The following is a 20,924-nucleotide window of genomic DNA, read 5'->3' on the forward strand; positions in this document are numbered from 1 at the left end:
CTTTTCTTGAGACACAGACACTGGTAAAATGACCCTTAGAAACAGTTGCCTGGAAAAGGTACTGATTTCCTGGACTATCAAGCACAAGGAAGCTTCCCACCAATGCCTGCAGCCTACAGTGCTGCTCCAGTTTTGAGTTCCTCCCCATATGCTTTATGGTGACAGTGGTGATAGGTCTGTGTGGATGACCTTGGAGTCTTTTAAAAAGGTGGATGAAAGTGCACTTGTTTTCCTCTAATTATTAATATGTGGTTGCCTAAAACTGATGCTGAGGTAACTGTGATAGCTTTTATCTCTAACAGAGTTCTACATTGCTCAAAAGAACAAAACGATTTGCTTCGTCTTGCATGGTCTGTTGAAGGCATGTGAAGAACAACCTTCTGTCTCAGTGATTACATAGCTGTTGCCTACATCCTTTGCGAGCAGAACACGCTGTCTCACACAAGTGCATTCCCTCCCACGTGAGCTGTGCTTTTCTCCTGCTGGACATGTGAAAGACTATACAGGAGCAGGCTGCTCCCATCAATGTGCATGTTTCAAGAACGGTGCCTGCCACACAGGATTTAGAGCTGTAGTTACATTTTTCCATGAACTTGAGCTTAGTATGAAATCACATGTTTTACAGAAATAAGTGATGTGTTATGTATATTGCATACAGCCATACAGACATTACTTCTGCTTTTAAAATACCACAAATCCTATGTACAAAAGCTCAGAACAAAAGGAAAATATTTTAGATAGAAGCATCTGGATCTGTGTTTAGGTTGACTAGTTTGAGAGTAACTCATTTATTTTCAACATTTTGTAAGCATCTAAAATCTGTTAAAGCCATACTTTAAAACCATTATCTCTTTAAAACATTTTTGTAAGTATCTAAAATCTGTTAAAACCATACTTTAAAACCATAACATATAAAGAGATTGCCAAATTCCCCGGAAGAGAGTCCTCCAGAGTTCACATACGTAACTATTAAAAATATGATGTTCTTATTCTTGGTGTTTAGAACTACTTAGAACAATTTTTAATAAAAAATATGGTAAATATATTTACTTTTCAACATGAGCCATTCTTCTAGAAGAGACTATTGTGAACTAGTATTTGAGAGGTAAACATGATTTTCATTCTCCTCCTATATCAGTTTGCCTGAGGACAAGGCTTGCTCTGTGTGCAGAGTCCAAACGGTTTCTGGTTTATTAAGTATTATGTCTTGCAGAAGCCAGGTGCAAACCTTCAGCAGTGTGGAAATTAATCTTGTTCACAATCACAGTTAACAGGTAGCAGCAGAAACATCTGCTGGCAAAAGTAGGTGTTGCAAAATTGTCTAAGGTGTGATCGGTGAGGAAATGCAATGGAAAGAAACCTCGCTCTAATAGAACAGTATTTATATGCTAAGAAAGGAGATGGCAAATGTGTTTGGGTGTGTTTTTAACCTCTTGAACTTTCTAGGAGGATATTATTGACATCAGGTCGAAAGTAAAAGTGTTGAAGGAAAGAAAAAGCCTTTAAACCATTATCTCTCTAGCTATTAGAAGGGGGAAATTAAAGATTTTTCAAGCCAGAGAAGAAATAAAGGCACATAAGTAGAAGGAACTAGGTTATTACTAAAATAGTAAATAACAGTAGAGTTTTAAAAACAGAGGTGTTCAAGAAACTAAGGAAGAAAGAAAGCAGGAGAAACTACAAAAAATGGCAAACAATGAGATGATGTTCTAAAATTGTACTTAATACCAAGGGTAAGGCCACAGGCCTGCATGCAACAGGCCTGGAGGGAGGAATAGAGATAAAGAGGATGCTTGGTTTGAAGATCATGCCTCAAAAGAGACAGGTATACATCATGAATAATTTATACCCAGTATTGCCATTTGAAGTCAAATAGATCAAGCTTTGGACATGAAAAAAAAATCTTTAAAGACTACAGATAAGGATCTTGAAGCTTCAGTTACCAGCCTCACAGGTAGAGGCAAAGCTTCTAGGTGTATGTAATCACCCTAGTCCAAATCCTACGAGGTATTTAAACGGCCCACTCTTTTCAAGAGGAAACCTTTGAAGAACTATTTATTTCTCAAACAGACATATTCAGGATAAAAGTCCACAGCTACTACAAAACAGGTTCCCCTGGGAGCCCCCATTCCATGTCACAGTGTGTATTGCCATCACATTGTATGTTTTCAGGCCCAAAAGTGCAACCTTTTAATATCTTCTTAAAAGCAAGGTTGCAACAATGTAAGTCCCATGGGGAATGCCTTTTTTAAAGGCTTTTTTCTTTTAACATTTGAAAATATTATGCCCTGGGAAGCTTTTAAAAATGAACTGGCAATTCTGGATGCGAAGCACTGTGTGGCAAACACCAGGATGCCTTTGGAGCCTCACAGGAGCGCGGTGAGGGAGCTGTGGGTGGAGCTGTACCATGTAAGCTGGGGTGAACCCTACAGGTCACAATGTACTGTGATGTCACTGGAAACCAGAGCTCTCTGGGGTCTCCTATGTTATTCTTTTAGAAATTCGGGTGCTGTGTTTGTAAAAGAGAGGTAAGGCTGCGACAAGGGACAGGCATCAGAAAAGGCTGACATGCTCAAAAGAGTCTTTCAAATTGTTTTGCATTTGTCTCTCTACAGAGGTTGCCGGACTTCAGGATAGGGTGGCAGGTTGGATGCAGAAAGGATGCAGTGGTTATTCTCTCTCCCTGGGACATGATGTTACCTCAGATGCCATAAAGAGAGAAGGATACTCAAAGCCCAAGAGACAAAGCAATAAAATTGTAAACATTAACTTCTTACACCCAACAAAATGTTTCCTTTGAAGGGGCTCATGACTTTCCTGGAAGTGAGGTAGGAATGGAAATGCCATCCAGTTTCCTTCAGGAAACCAAGATTCCCACCAGGCAAATGCAGCGCTGCTTCTCCATGGTGCCATGCCCAGCAGCAGGGTTTGCTCCTGGCTCAGCTCTGCTGGCCACACTCCCTGGTATGCACTTGGCTGTTCCTGTGCACATACTGCAGGTGGGAGAGCAAGAGTGGCCAAAAGAGCATTTAAAATACTGCTTTGCTCTCTTTTACTGTACTGAACTCAGAGGCTTCATTTTTAACATGACTTTCAGTTTTTAATGTGTCGATGATAGTGGTGTTTTCAAATTGCATCCCAGCAGCTCCCAGCCAAATTGATTTTAAACATTTTATTATTTCTAGAAGTTCAAAAGAAGATGACTGATGGTAGTTTTTGAAAAACACGTGTTTTGCTGATGTAGTTTCCTCCTTGTTTCTTGATCCTAACATCACTATGTGAACACATTTTTAAGCCAAATGAGCATTGGAAAATATGAATACAGGTGTAAACAAAGTTCTTCAAGCAGCTCTCAACATGAAACAATTTATTTGTTGTTCATTTGTATTACCTTGAGCTAGCAACCTTGATTGTGGAGTATAATTCCACTATCACGGGAATTTTATCTCAAAGAAAAAAAGAGCTTTTATCTCTCACGTTTACATTTCTAGAGTAAATTAATTAAATGTCACAAAATTAATACTCTTCATTGCTTTCTGAAAAGCTACTTTTTCCTTTAGATTTATATTTACATTGTATTGTAAGTTAGGTTCTTTTCCATGGGTAGTCTTTGCAGCGCTGCATTCAGATAGGCATACTAATGATTATCATACATTTATTTTTGATTTTAGCTTTTTACTGCTTGTATTAGTCTCTAATAATAAATTATTTTGATGAAATTTTTTACTTTTCACCAGAGGTACAATTTTTCACTCAGAATGGAAGGATATCCAAACACTTTCCTATACCTATACTTGAAAGAATGCTAGTTTTTCTCTAAATATTGTCATAATGTTATTGACAATCCTTGTTTTTCAAAATAATAAAGGGAAGAAAATTAATAATTTTCTTCATACTCAATAATATTTTTTGCTTTTTCCAGGATGAAATCAAATAATAGAATTATTCAAGAACTCTTTTTCTTAGATCAAATCCTTAACACTAGGGCAAACTGGAGTGACAGTGTGCTGCCATGAATGCCCCGGTTATTGCTTTGCATCTTTATAACCAAAGTCAACATATGCAGATCCAAGATATTGCTGCTTCACCTTAGGAGTTTGTAACAAGGACAATCTGCTAGCTCTGTTTCAGACCAGATATTTGCTACCATAAGATAAGAAAGGAAATTTTGATGAAGTACAAGGATCGTTGAAAGCATTCAAACTTGTTCTGTTCTGGTTTTGCCTAAGTGTTACTTGGTAGCAGCTGAAGATAATCAAACCAATGCTTGTCCTTTGTTGACTGTGTGTTTTTGCATTTTGCATAAGCAGAGGAGTGTTAAGGTCAAATAGTTATTGCTCTCTGTAATTTGAGTGGGTAGGGTGTGAACTCATTGTAGGACTTTTGGGTGAAGGCAGAGGAAGTGAGTTGTCGGGAGTATTTTTAACCTGTGCACCAAGAATGGAAGCAACTTTGTGTGATGTGTTGTTACCTACACAGTGTGACTCTACTTCCTCTTCAGTCATGTTCTCAGATTAAAATAGAAGAAATTGATCTCCTATCAAAAAGAATACATTATTTGCACTAGTCAAAATTTTGCATAATTTTCTCAATTCTTGGAACAATAGACAAGAAACAAAAATAGCAATTATAGACAAATTTCATAAACACTTCTAGTCTGTAGCATTCAGGCACACGAAGGGTGGCACTTTACACATTAAATCTTGAAAAATATTTTCAAATTCTCCTATGTAGGGCATGATACAAGAAAGTATTATTACATAAATTTTATCCTGCAGCTCTTTAGCCTTAATTATATAATCTTCTTGAGTGTAGCAAAGAACTCACTTAATAGACTGTATCACTTTTTGAGATAAGTGGCATATTTTTAGCTTCTGTAATGTACATTGAAATGAGGGCAATTATGCCTTGTTTCAAAGGCAATGTTAAAACACACACTATTTACAAATCAGAATTTGTTTTAACAATGCAAAATGAGGAGTTAATGTCTGAGAAATATACAATGATGAGGACAGCTATTTGAACATTATGACCATGCATAGTGTTAGGCTACTCTATTCCTCTGTGAGAGTGTGTTGTCAGCACTGTAGGATGGAATTTGGAACTGTAGGTAGCATGTTTCTAAAAATGTAAGTAGAATATTTTGTAGTCACAAGGTTCAGCAGAGAGTCTCAGTAGTTTGTACATCATGTACACATTTTCGTTGAACACCCTAATGTATTTTCTTTTTGTTTCTCCCATTTTGTCTGATAAAAATAATCAAAAATCAAAACTCACTGTGAAGGTCTCTTCAAAGTTAGTGGCGTTATTTTAGTTTTATTTTCTTTTTGCATGTCTTTTTTACATACGGCTGGATTTGAGTATTATTAGCTCCCATGGATGCTGCCTGGATCTCGTTACATGTGACACAGACTTGTATGTCTTCTTTCCAACCAGCCTTTCAATTATATCTATTCAAATACAGTGACAACAACAAAACAGCATCTTGGATAAGTAGGTTACTGAAAATGCACTGTAATGACAGGGGTTTGAGAAACTAGGAATTGCACTTGCAAAGTGAAGGGATTTAACTGTGTAAGAACAGCCGTAGAGGAATATGTTTATTATTTAGGACATATATGTGCCCCAGGCAAAACTAAACCTATTTCAAATGAACTATCCCTACTCTATACACATTATGAACAATAAGCTGTCGTCATCTTCAAACATCCTAATGAATTAATTTTTCTCCACTGAGAAAGGAGGAAGATGATGAATAATAAAAATTAGGCCAAGGGAAGAAAATGTCCAAGACTTTATCCTATAATCACTGTACAACAAACATCTTTTTTTGACATAAAAAAGGATCTGGAAGTGAAACATCAATACAGAAATTGACTGTCAGTGCTACACTGATGAGTTTACAGGCTACAGAGATTATCTAGTACTCTGCAGATGAAAGGATGAAGTGCTCAGGAACCTTCCAATTTATCATAGAATTACTTGAACTTTAGTTATTTGAACAGCACACTAAAAATATTTATTTATATCAGTTACTTAAACATGGTTATTGCCTGTTTTAAAAATGCCTAATATTCAGACTATTTTAATTCTAAGGTAATTGTGACTCTACATTATTCTTTCACTACCACATTGCCTGGTCTGATCCTTTTGAACCAAAGATTTCTCCCTGCAATTCATTATAATTAGATCTCGCTGCAACTGGCAAGAGTGACATTGCAATGATTTTCTCTTGTGATGTTTTTGAAGGTCACTCAGTCATTAGAACAGGATGATTTCACTGCCAAACAGGAATTACAGAAGGGAGTTGGGATAATATGCTTTGTCTCAAGGAGTCACCAGTACTTATGAAAATATATTCATAGAGGTATAAGAGGCATCACAAGAATTTTTAGGCTTAGTTATGTCCAGGAAATGTTTTAAGATATGGACTCACCCTCTTAACTTGCTGATTTTGTCATAAAATTAGAAACATTCAAAATTCTGTTTTCCTTTCTTTTTAATAATTCAAATATCTGAAAAGATCTAATTATTTTCTTGCTATTAAATGAACAAATATTATTTAAAGACAGTGTTCTATCACATCTACAGAAGTATATTTAATGCAAAACCAATCTTGCTTGTAACATCTGTGTTTTTGTAATTACTCAGCAATAAGTTCAGTGAAAATGCTTGTAAGATCCCACATTATCCCTCATTCTCTGGTTACTTGTATATTAATTCTTTTTATCCTTATCTGACCTTTCTGAAGCTCAGTTTAAGCTCTAGCAAGCATGCTTTTAGATATGGAAAACCTTATGAAAGACAGGCTTAGAAAAAAACCTTGACCCTCAAGAATCTTTGTTCAACTGGGGAGTGATTACAAGGAGGATTTCAGGCCCCAACAACCCATTTCCCCAGGGCAGTCATGATTTTGTTTTGATCAGGTGAGTCAGTTGACATTGAGTCTAGAAAAAACTGAGTGAAAAAAAAAGGCTGAATTAAAGTGACTGGAATTTGAAGAACGTCTTTAACTTCTCTCAAATGATGAAAAGTAATCATCAAAGAGCCTTTCAACTCTTTATATGATTAGTTAGAAGCAGTTGGATTTGAATGCCTAAACCTGAATCTCTGTAGATACAAACCTGAACAGAAAAGTCAGATTCTCTCAGTCTGTGAGGATTTTAAACACATTGATTCCCTAGGAATAGTGTTAGATTTTTTTTTCCTGCCTATTAAACCAACAAAGATCTAACTCATCACTGTGAAAGAGATTGCAGAGTGCAGTGTGCTCCAAGTGCTTTTTGCAGTGACTCCAAGGGGTGATGATGTCCCTGCAGTGCCACTCCTGGCTGGGTGGCTCTCCCTTCTCCCATCCAGACCATTCCCAGGACTCTCACAGCAGCCAGCAGGGTGATGGGAGTGTACGTGCAACTGCCCCTGCCACAGAAACTGGCAAGATCATTTTTATTGTGGTCATAACACAGAGCTGACACCAGGCAAACCCTGCCTATTAATTATCTCTATTGCTTGGATCCACAGGCTTTTTTGTTGGATATGGCGTTAGTGTTAAATTCCATGGCCTTGGCCTGTGCCGTTAAGATGGCCTTGGTTTTCCTATTGCTGTGCTGTCACAGGATGGGTGATTTGAAAAGAAACTACAGAGCAAAGGATAAACAGAGAGGTGTTTAAACAACTAAAGAAGTGGGAAGGCAACTGTGTAGATCTTTAGCCAAGGGTTGAAGCAGCCAGAACAGAAGAGACTCAAACTGTCCCTGAGTCCTTCTCAGCCCTTCCAGGTCAGGCCTCTGCTATTCACTGTCCTGGGAATCCTTTGGGTTGTCCCTGTAGCCTTGTCTGTACCTACAGGGATTACATAAGGATAAATGGTACTAAGCAGTTCTGATTTTGTAGTTCTAAACAAGTACACATACATAGATTTTGGAAGTCTGCATGACAGGGAGGACTCAAAATGCCTGTTTACTGAATTAGCTTGTTTATTCAGTCATTTAAATTTTTATGTAAATTCTTATTTGCCACACAACTAACCAACTGAAAATAATTTGGAATATACAAAAGGCAGGGGATGAAGGGAATTGTATCTCAGTTTTACTCTTTGAAGACATGATCCTGAAATGTAGATTATTTTCAGTGAACCAATTATTCAACAGCTAAACTTTAGTAAATGTTCATTAATTAGTATAGTTTGATGCATGACTGACCAGCAGGAGTATGTGGATTATTTTACGAAAAATTTGTTGTTCACATTTTAGAAATATCTCATCCATTATTCTCCAAAAGAATATGCAAATGTAGTTACCTTAGACTGTTTTTTATCCCCTAAGAGCAATATCAAGCTGTTGTAAGCTGTCACCACAGATGAATTTCTGCTTACTGAACTGTCTGTAACCCTTTTTAATGGTATAATATGAAAGTCAAATAATTCAACTCCTCCTGTGTTTTCTTTCAAATTATGATATTTGGATGAAGTTATGTGGTGGTTCATGCAAGTTTAAATAAGAGAGAGTTTGAATAAAAAAAATAATAATTTATAAGCAAAACATTCCCTGTTGACACTCTTATTTGGATAGGTAGCTATTCATAATGGGACTAAAATCTTAAGGTGTAGCTATTAAAGTGTTTTAGGGTTATTTTATGGATATTGGCTTAGAATTGAGGATTTCCATTGAGGCAGCAAACATAAAAATAGGGTTTTCAGTCCATTGTGTCTGCCTTCTACTTTAAATGTTTCACTGTCCTACAGAGACAGTACTCTTTCAGCAAGCATGTTTAGGGTAGTAATTTAATATAGCTTTTTCAAAAATAAGGATATTGGGATAAATACCTTTCCATACCGTCGAGAGAACAATAACAACACACAGAACACTTTAAAAGTCATCTGGGTTTTTGTGACTTACAGCTTACATCATTATTTGCTCCTCTGTAAAATGGACACAAATGTGTTTAAACACTGCCAAAAGCAAGATGCAGGTAGTAGTACTTTGTACCCATTCACTAGATCAAAATCTTCAGACCGGAAATGTTTTGAGTCCTCAGAGGGATCTCCCTGGTAATGCCATATCCTACAGGCAACCCATCCTAGAACCTGAGGCTGCGAATGGGGCTGGCAGGAGGTTCTTGGTGCAGTGGCAATCCACTCATGCCCATTTTTAATGCCAGGACTCTTTCCCAATGTAGATCCACAAATCTAATTTGCAGCTGTCATATTTTGCCTTAATAAAGAAGCAGAAGAAGACTCCTGGGGTTTTTTTAGCATTATGAAACCTCTGGGGACTGCATATCTGCCAACAGTTCAATTCATTAGGATACAACATTGAAATAAAGTATAAAAGCCTGAAAATACATTCTCTTTCACAAAATAATAGCCCTGACCACATTTTCCTGATAAAACAGAAACCAGACCAAGATTTACTTGTGCGGTTTAATAGATGCATAGCAAGATGAATATCTAATTCCTGATTTTTTTATCCGTTATGAGCAATGGATAGTCTCTATTGCAGAGCTTTCTAAAACACAGAAAAGGAAGAAGATAAAAGGTATTTACAAATATTGCCTGACCAACCTTGTGGCTCCTGTGCAGCTTGTTGAACTGCTATTTATTAGTCTTATAAGGCCTTTGTATCTAATTAAAAATTCAGGGCAGGCTCTGTAAATAAGCAGTAGACAATGTCTGGTCTAAAAAAAGGAACTACCCAGTCACAGAAATGAACTGGGAATACCAGAAACTCCATCTGTCCTGAATAATTACACATTTACAAACTGTTTTGCATAGTACAATATTTAGTATGTTCAAAACAACTGGAATGGTGAGTAGAAGTGCACTCTATCTAGGAGTTGTATGAAATTCACGGAAACCTATAGATGGAAAGAATTTAAAGATTTAAGCTGCTCCTTTTCTCTTGGTCTGTGGTATGATTTCGTAAACTCTCTGATTTTAGTGTTTCCACTATTTTCCTAAATACTCTCTATAGTGTTGATCTTTGTTATGGTTTAAAAGCAGCATGGTTGTTTTACTCCTTTGATCATCAATAATATTTTCTTCCAGACTAGTTCCACATTTCCAAGTATTTCCATAAGTCATGTTTATTCTAAACTCATTACTTGCTATATTCCCCTGCACTACCCTGTCTTTCTCAAAATATTGCACTTAAGAGTGGGGTTTTTTTATTAATCAAGCAGAATGCAACAACCATTTGACATACATTTTTCACAGAGCAGCACATTGAATATTTCTCTCAAGTCAACACACAATGCTGAGTAATACATCCCAGAGGCAGGTTTTTGCAATAATATCACATTCTCTGTCCTTTGTGGACTACTACAGCCCTCCAATTTCTTTTGCAAAGCTACTGATGTTTTTATATTTGTGCAGTTGATTATTTCCTTCCTATAATCTTTCCCTCTTTAAATAAAGTAACTAATTAAAATTTTTGAAATGTCCTATTTTCCTGTTCCCAAAGTGCAACATGTCTTTCTTGATATAAACCATGTGTGCACTATATTTTGCAAATCTTATACCTCTGTATCACTTGTTGCATTCTTTGTAAGAACTACTCGCAGTAGCGTGCATCCAAATTTTGCAATTGGTGAATTTTTGTTCTCACGACTTTTCCGTCAGTTCATCCCATTTTTGTTGGAGAATCTGATTGTCATTCAGTGGATGGGGCTTTAAACTGTGAGCAAAAAGGTCATCCCCAAGAAATGGTAGTTTCTTAATAAGATACCCATTCTTTGAGCAGTGATTATTGACATGCCTCAATAATACAAAATATCTTAAACCCATTTCAGTTTTGAAGAGTGTGAAGTCAACTGTAATAGTTTATATCACTCAGATGATACTGTCTCAACGTGTACTCTATTGGCAATAATCTAAACTAAACCAATGCTGTTTAGAGAAAGTAGATTTTAGTGAAAAAGCAAAAAATATATGCAGGTAATGTATATAGACTATTTAGTTATTTTAATGAAATGTCTATAGGGCAGACGAGATAGCTTTTTTATAACTTTATTGAGTCCCCACTATTACTGGACAGTGGATTCCATTTGCTAAGTCATTTCTTACTGCTTGGTCAGTGACTTTGAAAAAAAATTAATGTTGCATGTAGGTGTTCAGTTTGGAGAGAAACAAGCTGGTAATTCAGGGTGACTTACTCCAGAAAAGAGAAGTAGAGGGATGGTCTGTAATATCCAGTTGGCTTTTTTCAGCTGTTGCTTGGATTTGCTAACTAAGGGACAGAATTCTGACATCTGGCCCTTTGAGTTAATCTTGTGCAGTGCGTGCAAAGGAAGAGCAGCAGATAAATGTATTAATTTCAGCAAGACCATCAGGTCTTAGGAAGCTTACACTCAAACAAGCCTTGTCCTACTCTGCACATAACCCAGCCCACAGCTCAAATGCTCAGCTTTGACACGACAGAAAGAGAGTGGTGGAGTTTGTAATGGCCAAATCTGAGCCATCCTGTTCTCTCTCCAGACACCAACCAAGAATAGCCCCCAAGGAGGAGAAGGTATTGGTTGCTGCAAGGTATAAATCTGGAGACAAGAATTTGTTTTGAAACTGAGTAAATCGAGACACTGAAAGTTTACTCCAGTTTCAAATGCCTTAATACTAGCCCCAAGATGCTTTTGTTCTCTAACTGTTCAATTTTGTATTCTCTAACACCCCTTCTTGTGTTCTGGTTTCCCTGGGGTTTTTTTTTCACCTAAATTTAATTTTGGGGAAGAGTTTGTGGGAGTATAGTATAGTCCTCTTTCCAACATCTCATTAATTTTTCCATTACCTCCTCCACTGTACCTCAGATTCTATCTCCACCAAAGCACTGGCATTAGTTTGTACTGAAATTCTGCACTGAAAGTAATCGCATAAAAAGTCAAGATTATTTTAGCTGTGGGTGCTCAAACACTTAGCTGGGGTACTCAGGCTGCACCTAGGTTGCTAATAAACTTGGAATCCTTTTCTGTCCTTACTGTTCATGAAACCATTGAAAATATGCGCATGCTAAGAGTGCAATTATAGGTAGACTGTGAGTCTGGCTGAGGAATACTGGACTTAATATAGTTTCCAGCATGCTAGTAAGTCACTTAAGCCATGAAGACCCTTTAGGCTCTGCAGGCTTTAAGAAAATATTTGGAGGAAATAGACCAGATTCATGTCAACTGCTATGTTCTTGGGTTTTTTTCCATGCCTTCTAATTATTTCTATGCTACACCTAGATCAAAATAAAATTAGCTTTGCATATCTGCGGTTGTAAAAACAAGAGGAGTGATGAAAATCAAACACAGGGTAACTGCAACAGAAGAAATACTGCATACACTGGACATTTTTTCCAAATTTTTATACACAGCAGGCATGTGAAAGCAGCAGCAGCCGGCTGAGTAACTTTCATGTGCTTTTTGACTTAGGAATTGAGTGAGAACTTGTCGCTGCTTTAAAGTGCATGCTAGCTGCTAATTACGTTATTTTAATGCAAATAAAATGGACTTGTGTGTTTCATCATATTAAAAACTATGGATGCTACATTATGGAGTACTCAAAGCTTGAATGACTATAGACTGAAAAAAGAAAGGTTTTCTTTGCACAAGAAAGGGATGTTTTTTCTCTTTTATGTTTTACTGTAAATTTCCCGGTATGCACCCTGTTCACATTAACAGAACATTAGAGAATGCTTTTGAGTCACCAGTGCACTCAGTCAGGGTGTAGGAAGCTTGTTAAGATTTTATTATTTTCTGTCTCTGGCTAAAAAAAAAAATAAAAATAAATAAAAATAAAAAAAGTTGATTAGAGAATGGCTCAAGCAGAAAATTAAAGCAAATAGCAAATAGAAGAAACTCAAATTAAGTCTGAAATACAGTTAGTTTTCAACGTGGGCAGGATGAGGCTGGAAGCACACTTGGGTGCAATGCTGCCATTTGTGCTGTCTGAGGGGAGATGTATTTATTACTGCTTATATTTTTGCTTTGAGAGCCCTGTGTAATGGTGGTTATTAGCAGCTATGGCTCACAAACATGCTGCTCTCCTATCCTCTTTTGCACCTTTTTGTTTGTTTTCCTGAGAAAATGAGAAAAGTTAAATGCTTTTTTGAATACTTGACTAAATACTTTCCCTGGCTAAAATGGCAGAAGACTACATGAGGCATACATTGCTGCATTCTGGTTTTGCCCTGCTCATGAGACTGAACACATCATTGGTGTTTAATGCCCAGAGATTCAGGAGTAGGAACTTGAATTAATTCTCCATCTCTTTGCTTGTTCTCCTCTGTAATGTACAGCAGGCTCCTCTCAACTCTGGAGTATCTCGCTTTCCTTTCTGAATGTAACAGCAATGCTTGCCTTTTAGAAATAAAATGGGTGGGGGTATTTATAAAGTCAGAATAAACACAGATGTCTGAATTTAAAATCAGATACTTGCCAGAACTATAAAGTAAGGTAAAAATTGGAAGCAGCCTGGAAAAAACCCAACCTGCTTACATTCCATTGTTCTTTTTGAAAGTAAGAAATGATACACAAGAGATATCATGCACATACAAGAATATTAATATGCAGTTCCCCTTTACATCCCTCCTCATTGTCAATGGTTTTCTTTCCACTGAGAAATAAAACAATATATATGTCTAGAAAAATATACTTTTCTGTTTAGTTAGTAGGGTTAAAATTGTATTTTTATTAAACACTGAGTACTTCCTCATTTATCATTCTAAATTCTACTGTTTGTTTCCAAGGAGATAGAAATACGAAGGAAAGCCATCTGAGACTCTGATTTGTAAGGCTGTTCTCTTTAATGAGAGCTGAATGTGCTTTATTTTTAGGAACAAAATAAACTTGTAGCCTCTGTAGTAAAGAGGTTGGGACTTTACTTGAGTTTCATTTCTGTGCAGGCTTACTTTCTGTGTCTGGCAGTGGGAAGGGGGTTGTCAAATGTTCCGTTCAGTGTCAGATCACCCTTTAGTGGCTCAGTTCTGCTGTTTTCTGCACAGAAGCTGTGCAGTCCATCACTGCAGTCACCCACGCACTCTTTGCAGTAGTGGCTTTCTCCTGACAGAGTTTTGTTTTGGAGGAAAAGAATGGACAACAGACAACAACTGGTTTTTCTTTCTGCGAAGAGTTCAGAAATGCCAAAGCCTGGATGGTTCCATAGACGTTGAAAAGCCCATAATTGTTCAGTGCAGTGTAAAAGCTAAGTTCTAACCGGAGATTTCTTTCTTGGTTTAATTCTGTTAACAAAATCCCAATTGAACCTGGAGGCAAACCCTTCAGTTGTCTTACCTGAAGTAGTCTTCACCACCTCAGTTGTGTTTCTGAGCCCTGTGAAGGCGAACTGGTAGAGCCTCCAGGATCGGGTGTCCCCCACCTCCACCGAGCTGCGCTTCCACTGGTAAATGATCTCCTCTCTGGGGTACCCATCTTATTGCAATGGAAAACACAGAATGCTTGGTTTCATAGTCACTGATAGGGTTTAGGGTTCTTTGGGGAGTAAAAATACTACTATCTATTTCTGGGAAAAAAACTGGAGAAACATATTGCAAGTAAATTATAGATATGTTTTTCTCAAGTTTCTAACTAGTGTCTTTTATTTAATGTCACATTTTATTAATTATAAATTATAACACTTGAGATAAATTTTTCCAAAATAGGTTTTCCGCTTTTGCGGACCTAATAGGATGCAATTTTGCCCATCCTCCTGATCCATCTGCAGCTGGACCAGGAATTCACGTCTTGATCTAACCACAAAATGGCAAACTCTTGACTCCAACTTGTGCGATAGTAAAACACCTTTGCACAGACAGAAAGTGGAAGGCAAGGATACCTTGATGCTGAAAGTAAAAATTTCTTGTTTTATGTTCAGATAAAAGCGTAATATTTGTGAACATATATGACACATGTACTGACAAAAAGATCAAAATAAAAGTAAAACCCAGTGGGGCATGACCTTCACTGACTCTAAGCATGTAAAAATAAATTTATAATAGGAAGTTCAGTGTGGGTCAGAAAAAGGAATATTTCTAAGCATGTTACTTACAGCTTGAAAATTCCAGTGGGCAGGAGTGAACATCCATTGGGAAGTTGTGTAACTGTAGCTGACACTCAGCATCAATTGTCAGCCTGAGAAGAAAGAGATCAGGATATAGGGAATACACTTCAGAAGTTTGTCCTGAAAGCTACATGGCAGGCAAAGCAAGGTTCTTACTAATATGGACACTGGCTATAAAATATACAAACGCTATATATAGAGAGAGCAAACTATTGCCATCTATGTAGTTATTGGAATATTCCAAGCATAGGAAGACATCGTGGTTACTGCTAAGCAATATTTCTTTTTTGGTTCCATAGACCCTGATCATCTACTTTCTGGACTGTGTAATGGAAGAAGGTAGTAAAGTTCTGTTCCTGTGCATCTGAAATGGCAGCATTACTCATGACTGACAAATCCATAAGTAGATTTACAGGTCATCTCATGAGCAGTGACAAATCTTTGTGTCACAACATGCCATAATGCACTAGGAAAATGTATTTTACATGACAAAAATTCTATTTCAGAAATGATGGATAGGAGTCCAAATTTAGACATCTGCATCCAAGACAGCCATCTAGACTCCCTTCACAGCTACTGTAGAGGTGCTCTGAGGATACACTTCCACTCACTCCAAAATAAGACATTTAAATTTAACCAGAAAAAAAATGTACCAAAAGGTGTTTGTCTCCACTGAATATGAAAAGAGTCTCAATGATAACTCAGGAAGTGTAGGTACTAAGCTCAGGTAAAGACAATTACTTTTAGAAATCCCAGGTAAGATGAAATGAACCCTCTGGTGTTTCTCCAGCTAAAAACTCTCCCATTTTTCATTCACTCCCAGCCCAGACATGAGCTGCAGGAGACTTGGACTTTGGAAGAGAGGGAACAGGTGAGGTGAGAGATGGAAAAAGGAAAAGGGCGGGGTAAAATGTTTATTCCACGATGTGTCTCTAGGAAAGCTGTAGGTTTCTGGTCATTGCTGATTCTGGGGTGTTTAAATGATGAGCCCTGGTTTGTCTTCAGGTTCCTGAATGAAGGTGTTGTGGGCAAATGACCCTGAGTCTCATTCTGTGGGATGCAGAGGAATGCTGGAACCTCCAAGGTAATGAAGTCCAAAGGCGACCTTTCTGCATTAGGGATTTAGGAAGAAATCTAATTTCCCTATTTCCCTTCTTCTTCTCATTTTCATCATCTTCAGTACCAAAGATACTTGATTTCCTGCTGGGCAGGGTGGTTCTTAAACCTGGGGGAGATGACTGAGAAAAATACAACCAGTCCTTCAGGATCCCTGTTCAGGACAGAATCCTGGCTGTGATACGATCACATTTCATTTCTGGGTTAATTGAGGTTGAATCCTTGGTGCTTGCTGTGACTCACCAGCACAACTAAATATACATTCATAGCAGATACCTCTTTCCAAGTTCCACCAGATAAATCTCTTTCTAGTGAGAGAAACCGAGGAATTTGAAGAGGAAGGTAATAAAATCCAAACAGACTAGTAGTGCAGCCAAGTCCAAATTTAACATTCAAAAAGTGGATCCAGGCTCATATTTATCAGACTAACTTTAATTTGCATTGGGTTTCAATTCTGATTATTCTATTATCTCTTCTGGAAACGCAATATACAATAAATGTGAAATCACTATGAAATAAGACTCCTTTTTGTAATTCAGACAGTTGCAACATTAAAAGGTTGTCTTAACCACAGCCTCACATCTATTCATTAAAATTATGAGTGTAATTTTCTCCAAAACTTTATTTTTGGCACCCGATGAAGTAAAAGCAAAAAACACTTTGACAAAATGCAATCTAAAACTCAGGTAATCTTATGTCTATCATCTTTGATTCTATATTCTCATTTTAAAATAAAAATTCTCTTGAAAAAGGCTGTGTTTATCTCTATTTTACATAAACCTGAATATTATATCACATGCAAGAAAAAGTATAAAAAAAACCCCACAGGATTTTCACATGTAGGAAGTATCTTATGATCATTTGGAGTATGATATTTAAGTTTTTATATATGGCATATGCATAACTTAATTATTGAAAAGCTGATTTCACTTAAAAGAAAAACTATACATGAGACTGAGGAACCTGGACAGGTTGAGCATATCAAGTTCACATCCACAAAAATTTTGGTGGAATGGGGCATATCCATATGTCAGAGTTAAATATTCAATGCTGGGATGGCAAAATCTTAGTTGTCTAAGATATTTGAGGAATAAATTGCTTTTTCAGGGTGGAGTTTCATCTGGTTAAATTGTAAACAATCCAGAATAAGAGGCCTTTGATGTATGTAACAGCTCCTTTTATATCATCTTCTTAATTCAAGGAGATTTCCCATTTATCAGTTTAACACAATAACAAATTAAAAGGCAAACAATATAAAATACCTGAAAATGAAGGGTAGTAACTATAAAAATGCCTATATTAATGTCAGTATAAGAAGGTGAGTATTGTAGAGCAAGACAGTACAATCTGTAAGAAGAAATAAAACTTCTTATTGTGCCAATATAAACTAAATTTCATACAATTGATATTTTCTAAATTCTTCCCATTTTCTGGGTTGTTTGCATAAATATATAGGAAAAGCCAATATTTTTTTTCCTTGAGGGTAATGTCAAATGACTCAAATTCACAGGATTTTTCTTTTTGGCATTCCTTAAAAAATGAAATGAAAGTTAGGTATAAATACCTCAATGTGTACAAGACTCTGCCATCATTCCAGATCCTGAGCATCCTGTTAGGAGTTGTTATCCAATGGGCATCAGCCTTCTTGGAATTTCGGAAAAATGTGTCTGGTATCCAGATCTTCCCAACCATGTTGCTGTTTAATCTGAGCACTTTTATAGTGCTGTTGAACTTCAGACGTCTGTCATACCACGTTTGGGCGAAAAATATATCAATTGTATATTCCTGTTGTGTTAACCAGAAATACTGATGAAAACATAGCACTCAGCATTCCACACAACTCCTGATATGCTTTCCTTAATTTCATATGAAAAAAACTGTGAGCTACCAAAGGTGATACTAGAGACAACAAAACCAATCTCTTTTGGTGAAGCTTTGAGGCATGCTTTACAAACATTTATTATAAAAATAATTTATCATTTTACCATTGACGGTAAAACTGAGGTGCAAGTGAGTGTTGTATGCACCTTTCTTATTCTGTGTCCCCACATCTCGGCCTGAACCTGCTCAGGTCAGAGAAAAATTACTCATTTCCTTGGATCCAGGATGGGAAAAGCTTGAGCTGACTTAATTGCCTGTGCCTCTGGTTATCTCAGAAATGGAGAAGTCTCTGGAGAAGTTCTAGGCCTTTTACTTATTATTTCTTGGTGGCAAGAGTCGTAATATCACTCATTAATGGTTTTCCCGATTTTGTAGCAATCTGGAAGCTTGGTTTTACCGGAGTTAAACTGTTACAAAGCATTTGAAAGCAGAGCACGTAAAAAATGTGAGGATATGTTAAGACTATTATTTTTGCATTTTGTCAGCATATAGCTCAGTATTCTGGCTTGTACAGATTTATAGCTCATAGAGTACTCCCATCCATAATTAAAATGAGATTTTTAAAATATTACAGGTATGCCACAACATTAAGAACTAATGGAAGCTTTGTAATGTCAAAATGATGGAGACTTTGTAACAAGGAAAATGAGCAATCCTTTACCTACCATATTGATAGCATTCACAGGGCCGATGCTATTTACGTACATGTCAGTGTGAATTATTGTTGGTTTAACTGCAAGAGAAACAACAAGAATCAGTAACCAATGAAGGTCAAAATCAACTACATGAAAGTCAAGCACGAGCATGTTGCTATGGCATCTCTCCTCTGTGGTTGCCTCACATTTAAATGTGCATATAAAACAAATACAAATTTATAACATCTTGAAATTAGTTGGAGACACTTTGAGACAAATTCTTACATCATTTACTCTATCAAAACACATTCCCTTATGGTATGAGAACAAATACTGAAACCAGTGTTGATAGCCTAGAAAGGCTCATCTGACTGAGAGGATTTACATTTTGTGTCAGGTCACAACAACGCATCAAAATAAAACACAATCAACAAAAGGAAACTTATTTCTCTTATGATGCCTTGCATCACTTGTTTTACATTATAATGCCAAATGCAACTTGACTGCTGTTGCCTGCATAGGTGGCTGTAGATAAGTAACGATTTTATGAGCCCAAAGCCAAAATATTTAAGGCTCTAAGGCAGAAATTAAGAATAGTTGTTAAATCAATTTATTTTGAAATTACTCCATTTCAGATTTACTTTTCTTACATACCTTGGCTACAGCATGTTTTGGTTTTTTTTTCCCCGATGATTTTAGGAATGCTCTACTTCCTTTCTGTTTCTAAGGTCTTGGTTTAAGTGAAGACTAATTACTCTGCTAATTTACACTGTATACCTACACTGAAGGTTAAAGACTCATGCTATCCTTCACCGTGAAAAATTCCTTAGTTTATAAGCCTCTATAAACTACCTTCATTAACCCTGCTGCTCTCTGCTTTCCTCTGTCTGCCTCATCCATGAAATCTGTGCCTTTCTGTACAATCTTATTACTGCTGTATCCTCTTCTTCAGAGGTATTTTCTGTTTGCTCTGTGCACTCATGGGGCTTCCCAAACTGACTTGCAGCAATTCAGGGAGATGTTTTCCTTCGAGTTACCTCAGTAATCAGTGGAGAGGAAGATTCCTCCAAAAGGTGATTCGGTCAAATGAGACGTCTGAGTCCAGGCTAGGCTCTATATGCTTACACTGGCTGTGGGAATCATTTGGGCAGATTGGCTTTTCTTGACTGGAGTTATCTTTGGTGAACCTCTTCCTCTGTGCCCTATTCTGTCACCTCCTGCCCTGCTGTGCAAGTGAGGGCCCAGGCTCCATCAGTCTGTGCAGACCTGCTACTGTTGGAGGTTCTGTATCCACCACGCCACACAAGGATTAGGCTCTGTCAGCCTCTTTTTGGCCTTTCTTTCCAATGTATTATATGGGATTCTCTAACAGCCTCTCTCAGGTGCATAAAAAAAGAGAAAATCTTGTTTTTTCATTCCACAGAAGTAAAATTCTGAACATCCTATGCAGGTAAATCATCAAGCTGCCTGATTCAGCACATTATAGCACTCTTATTAGATGTCTTAGGGTAGATTCAGAAATCTTAATTTATGTCAACTTCCAAAATCATGACTACTTTACATACCTCTGATGTTTTTCTGCATTGCATTTCACTCTCGTAACAACTTTGAATGGATTCTGCTTCTCAAGTAGCATATTATGACATGAAAATTCTTTTTCTTCACTGCTTAATCAAAAGTGGTCTAAAACCAAAACCAACATACCTCCTATGTCAGGTCTCAATTTGTTGTCATATCCTTCCAGCAAGCCATTTAAAATAAGAGTGACATCACTCTCATGGACTTTGGGAGTCAAAACCCAAGTCTTATTTGAAGTGTAATCTTCATAATCATCATCTCCCTTTTGGGTGGAGCTATTAAAGAAACAAAAATGAAGATACAAAAAGCCTTGAAAAATACAAACTTGGAGGTAACTTCCTTGGAAGACAACACACACACGTTTTAGATTTTAATAAAACTGTAAAAACATTTTAAAAAATTTCCCATTTTCAAAATCAGACTCCCAGTATAGATGCCAAATATCAGTTGAGGTTACAGTTCACTTAATCAGCATTTCCCTTCAGTACAGTTGAGATCACATTCTGTCTGTTCAGAGGAACATCGGTGCTTATCACCTTTGCCATGGCTATTTTTTTCTCTCACTGGCTCAGGTGGGACCTGTTATGAAACAAATCTGTCACTTAGCTTATGCAATTCTCCACCAAAAATATCAATTATTATGTACACATTGTTGTTGCTTTACTTCTTTTGGAGGGAATGATTTG

General features: G+C 37.0%; 1 protein-coding gene across 2 annotated transcripts in view; it reads right to left on the reverse strand.

Annotated features, from left to right (window-relative positions):
* Nucleotides 1-20,924, reverse strand: part of GABRG2 (gamma-aminobutyric acid type A receptor subunit gamma2) — a 64,496-nt gene that overhangs the window by 19,606 nt on the left and 23,966 nt on the right. For both annotated transcript variants that reach the window (XM_066196864.1, XM_066196863.1), the window contains exons 2-6: nucleotides 20,365-20,513; nucleotides 18,691-18,758; nucleotides 17,709-17,929; nucleotides 15,017-15,099; nucleotides 14,263-14,400 (exon numbers count right to left, since the gene is read on the reverse strand). In XM_066196864.1, the coding sequence (XP_066052961.1) occupies nucleotides 14,263-14,400; nucleotides 15,017-15,099; nucleotides 17,709-17,929; nucleotides 18,691-18,758; nucleotides 20,365-20,513 (659 nt within the window). The remainder of the gene's footprint in view (nucleotides 1-14,262; nucleotides 14,401-15,016; nucleotides 15,100-17,708; nucleotides 17,930-18,690; nucleotides 18,759-20,364; nucleotides 20,514-20,924) is intronic.

Source organism: Chamaea fasciata, unplaced genomic scaffold (assembly GCF_029207755.1).
Source record: "Chamaea fasciata isolate MVZ Bird 193981 ecotype frontalis unplaced genomic scaffold, bChaFas1.0.hap1 SCAF_15, whole genome shotgun sequence".
NCBI lineage: Eukaryota > Metazoa > Chordata > Aves > Passeriformes > Sylviidae > Chamaea > Chamaea fasciata.